This window comes from Tupaia chinensis, unplaced genomic scaffold, assembly GCF_000334495.1.
Source record: "Tupaia chinensis unplaced genomic scaffold, TupChi_1.0 Scaffold146584_1, whole genome shotgun sequence".
NCBI classification, from domain to species: domain Eukaryota; kingdom Metazoa; phylum Chordata; class Mammalia; order Scandentia; family Tupaiidae; genus Tupaia; species Tupaia belangeri.
In genome coordinates this window covers 729,658-734,199 of record NW_006206439.1, presented here as the reverse complement: position 1 = coordinate 734,199, position 4,542 = coordinate 729,658, and the positions used below count along the sequence as shown (strand labels likewise).

At 48.9% G+C, this 4,542-nt stretch overlaps 1 protein-coding gene across 1 annotated transcript in view; it reads left to right on the top strand.

Annotated features, from left to right (window-relative positions):
* Positions 1-4,456, top strand: part of ITGA9 (integrin subunit alpha 9) — a 172,601-nt gene extending 168,145 nt beyond the window's left edge. Inside the window, exon 14 of the mRNA XM_014584346.2 lies at positions 4,276-4,456. Coding sequence (XP_014439832.1) covers positions 4,276-4,374 — 99 coding nt within the window. The 3' untranslated portion in view covers positions 4,375-4,456. The remainder of the gene's footprint in view (positions 1-4,275) is intronic.
* The last annotated feature ends 86 nt before the right edge of the window (positions 4,457-4,542 follow it).

Sequence of the window (4,542 nt, the reverse complement as noted above, 5' to 3'; positions counted from 1 at the left end):
AAAGAGAAAATACAAAAGAACTGGTCACGCCTCGGTCTCTCCCTCCATTTCTCCACCCCACCAGGATTTGGGGCACACATGCCTTGCATGTTTTTCACACAGCTGGGCCTCAGTCAGCCATGGACGATCCAGCTCCCAATGTACCGTGCTTAACAGTGGTTGAGCTCTGGGGCCAGCCCCGGGGGAAATTAACACCAAACAAAACATGCGTTCTGTTCCTGATTCTCCACTTATTAATCATTTTTGTTACCTATAAATCTAATGTCTATTTTATGCATCTTTTAATATTTGGGTTCTCAGAGTTCATCAGCAAACTCTGAATTTTCGCCCTTATAAACCAAAACCATAACCTGGGCTAATTTCTTTAAGTGTTTATTCATTGAGGGTTTTTCGTTTGTTTGTTTGTTTTTGTTTTAGGGTGCATGTGCTTCTAAGAGAGAGAGACAGAGACAGTGAGAGGGAAAGTGAGAAATCACCCCCCGGGGGCATGGCCACATCGCAATCCCTTCTCCTCCAGCCTCCTGCTGGGATCTTGGGCACGCATACGCACCTGGAGTGAGTTTCACGCCACCAGGTCCAGGACTCAAACAGTGGTCGGCCATGTGAGAGTCTAGTGACATAACTCCTGTGCCACCTGCTGGTCCCCAGCTTATCTGTGATGTGAATATGGCTGAGGAAAGAAAGGAGGCAGGATATCCACCCTCTTTGGCAGAGACAAGGCACGGGGCTCGATGTCAGAAAACGACCTTTCCCGTGGCCCCCAGGGAAGTTATTTGGAGCTTGAGTGGTAGTCAGGATTTGGGGCTCCTCATGCCACACCTCTCCTGAGTAAGCCTTGTGACACCAGGCAGGCCTGGCACAGCAACTGTTTGCGGAACCAGTATTTACTGTCAGTGGGCCCAACAGCCAAAACCAGCCTCTAACCAAAGCACACGGATGACATTTTCCTGCTCTGAGAGAATTCGTTTGGTCAAATAAGAAACAATATTAATTTGACAAGGCCACCGCTAAACCATAGGGCACCTTCGTGCAAACCCGTCAATGATAGACCTTCTTCAAGACCCTTAACTTGAGTGTGTCAGAAAATTTGGAAAAATCGACTCATTTTGTTTTACAAGGCTCTCTACTGCCATCTGTTGGAGAATCACTGTAATAAATGTGTTTGTCAATATCTGTGATGTGAGTGGCATCCCCCACCCCATGCAGTGCACAGCCCAAACTATTGGACCCAGCACCCCCTCCTCATTAGCATGGATCATGCCTATGACATGGTCTTTAGGCTCCAAAGAGGAAAGACAGACATTATTGGCAGCTTCAACGTCCCATCCAAAAGGTCACACACAGTTATGTGGGAGACAGGTCTCCTGAGACGCTGCAGTGTGGGAGGGGGGCCCAGAGTTTGCAAGACTGTTTCCGAGAGCAGCCCGGCAGACACCGGCAGCCAGAGTTGAAGGGAAATAATATCCGGACCTAATGCTGACCCTGCTCCACTAAGAGGAGAGAGCTGCTGGGGGCCTGCCCGAGATGGCGAGGCCTTGCCGTTGTTGTAACGAGGATGACACGCATGAAAAGATGAGCGTGAGTCGACTTCTTGGGCTGGTGGTTAAGGCAGGCAGATCCCACATGGCCAGCTGTGCTAAGTTAGAGTTCTGGACCCAGCAGCCTGGAAAACACACCAGGCGCATGTGCATACATGGTCAAAATCCCAATGAACAGGAGAGTGGAGGAGAAGGGATGCCATCAAGACTTCCCACCCCAGGGAGTGCTTTCTCCTCTCCCTCTCTGTTTCTCTCTGACAAGTGCACACACCCTCTTGCATATATAAAAAAAAAAATCCACAAGTACACAAGAGCCCTATGTGAGAGCCATTTTGGATGTTTTAAATACTTCCTAGATTATCGACACATTCTCAGTATCAAATCCTTAACTCCAGCACAGCCGTGGAAAAGTGGGCCAACTTTTATCCTTGTTAGAGATGAACAAGAAAAGTCCAAACCATCGACATGAATCGTTCTTTATCTAGAATGTTGTCAGCCATCCCTCGGATTCACCAGGAAGTTGGGGGCGGGGGGGGGGAGTGAATTCTGCATCGGTTCGCTTATGCCGCGTAACAAAGCACCCCAAGTTCAGTGGGTGCCAAGCACCGACCATACAAGTCGTGCATACTTTTATGGGTTGGCGGTTTGGACTGAGCACAGCTGGAGAGTCCTTCAGTGTTGACTGGATTCACAGGTGCATGCGCAGATGGCTGGGGCGGGGTGGTGTGGGAGGGCCTCCACTGGTGGTCCCTCCTCTTCCAGGAGGCAAGACCAGCCTGTTTGCATGGAGGCAGGGCAGGGTTCAGAGAGTAATCGGAAGTGTGCACAGCCCCCGGGGCCTGAGTGTGGAATGGCTAGTGCTCTCCCATTCAGATGTCAGAGTGCATCTTAGCAGAGTCAAGGCTGGGAAAATAGACCACCTCCTAGTGGGAGTCACTGCAGAGTCCATGGGAAGGGTCTAGAGACAGGGAATTAAGGTCTGTGGGCACTTTTTGCAGTTCATCACGGCCAAGTACAGGCGCAAACCCTGCTTCCAGGAGTTCTAAGACAAATGCAGAAGACCAGGGAAGAGACTGGGATAGTTCATTAGTACCACTGTAGGGGCATTTTACTTCTCTGGAATTAAACATGGGTCACCTTGGGACCAGCAGATGTTGTAATGGTTATGGCACTGGACTCCCACATCATCGACCATGGTTTGAGTCCCACGCCGGGCATGTTTGCGTGAGTGCCCAAAATCCTGAGAGGAGAATGGAGGACTAAGGATTGCGGCGTGGTCATCCCCCCCAGGTGGTGATTTCTCTCTTTCTGTCTCCCTGTTTTCCTGTCTCTTGGGCGAGTACACATGCCCTATAGGAAAACTAAAACAATAATAATAATTAAATAAATAAAAATAAGGGGCCAGCAGGTGACATGGTGGTTAAGGTGCAGGACTTCCACCTGACTGACCACAGTTCAAGTCCTAGACTTGAAAATCACAGGGACCAGAGTCAGCAGGTGGCATGATAGTTAAGGCACTGGACTCCCACATAGCTGACCATGGTTTGAGTCCTGGACCTGGTGGCTTGCTTTCTCACTTTCCCTCTCTCTCTCTCTCTCTCTCACTCTGCCCCTCTCTGGTCAAATTAAAATAAAGTTAAATAAAATAAAATAAAGAAAAAGAAAATCACAGGGACCAGCAGATGGCGTAATGGTTAATCAACCGCAGTTTGAGTCCTGGACCCAGCAGCTTAAAACTCATGCCCAAAATCCCTAGAGGAGAATGGAAGAAAAGGGACTGCAGCCTGGCCACCCACCCTGGGGGTGCTTTCTCATTCTCCCTTTTTCTGTCTCTCTCTAGCAAGTGGATGTGCAAAAAAAAAAAAAGAAAAGAAAAAAGAAACACAGAGCTAGCAGGTGGCATGGTGGTTAAGGTGCTAGACTCCCACATGGCCAACTGTGGTTCAAGTCCTGGACCTGGTTGCTTGCTTTCTCACTTTTCTTCTCTCTCCCTCTCTCCATCTCCCCGGTAAGTGCATGTGCCCTATCTACAGCAAGTTAAAAAATAATAAAACAAATAATTCTTTACAAATAAATGAATGAATGAGCAGAAAAAGATAAAAAGAAGAGATGCCAGGTCCCCCTGCGTATGGGAGAAGAGGTAAGATTGGAACCACAAGGATCTGCTCACGTCTTTGGCAGTAGCACCTGTGGTGACTGAGAAAAGCGAGAACCTCGTTGTGTGAAAAGTCGTCTCAGAGGGGCAGTCTTTCCAGGACTCAGCCCAAGGAACCTGCCTGCCACCCTGGGTCTGCGGAAACACCGGTGCTGGGTGAGCGCACAACTGCTAACTGGCCCTCAGCCAGCATGAATTCCACAGGTTTGAGAGAAGGATCTAGATGACAGCAGGGTGGAACACAAGACTTGCAGGTGCTTTAAAAGCCTATAAAGTGAGGGCAGCATTTAGCACATTGTTCCACAGATGGCGAATCCAACCCAGATATTAAAACACACACGTGTGCCCCAGCATGAGTTTTAAGCCGTCGGGTTCGGGACTCGAACCATGGTTGACTATGTGGGAGTCCAGCGATGTAACCATTACACCATCTGCTGGTCTCCTCCAGTGTGTGTTCTAAAATCCGAGGAGCTCTCCAAGCCTTCGCTGCCCAGAGATTGTAGACCAGCTGCCTTGGAATCAAAGGGCTGATTGTCCAGCATTTCTAACCTAGCTTCTCTGCTCTCTGCTTCTGCCTTTCAGATGGGCTTCTTTCGCCGAAGGTACAAAGAAATCATTGAGGCCGAGAAGAACCGAAAAGAGAACGAAGACAGTTGGGACTGGGTCCAGAAAAACCAGTGACCTGCCATACCAGTCACATGACCTAATCACTAGCCTGTCGTCCTTGATCTTTGTATCTTCCATATTTGGAAGAAAAAAAAAATCTTCTCCAGATTTTTCGGAGGCTCCACTGATGCTGTTTTCTTCCTCATTCTATCAAGCCCAGGTGCTGACCTGAGGCAGCCACCT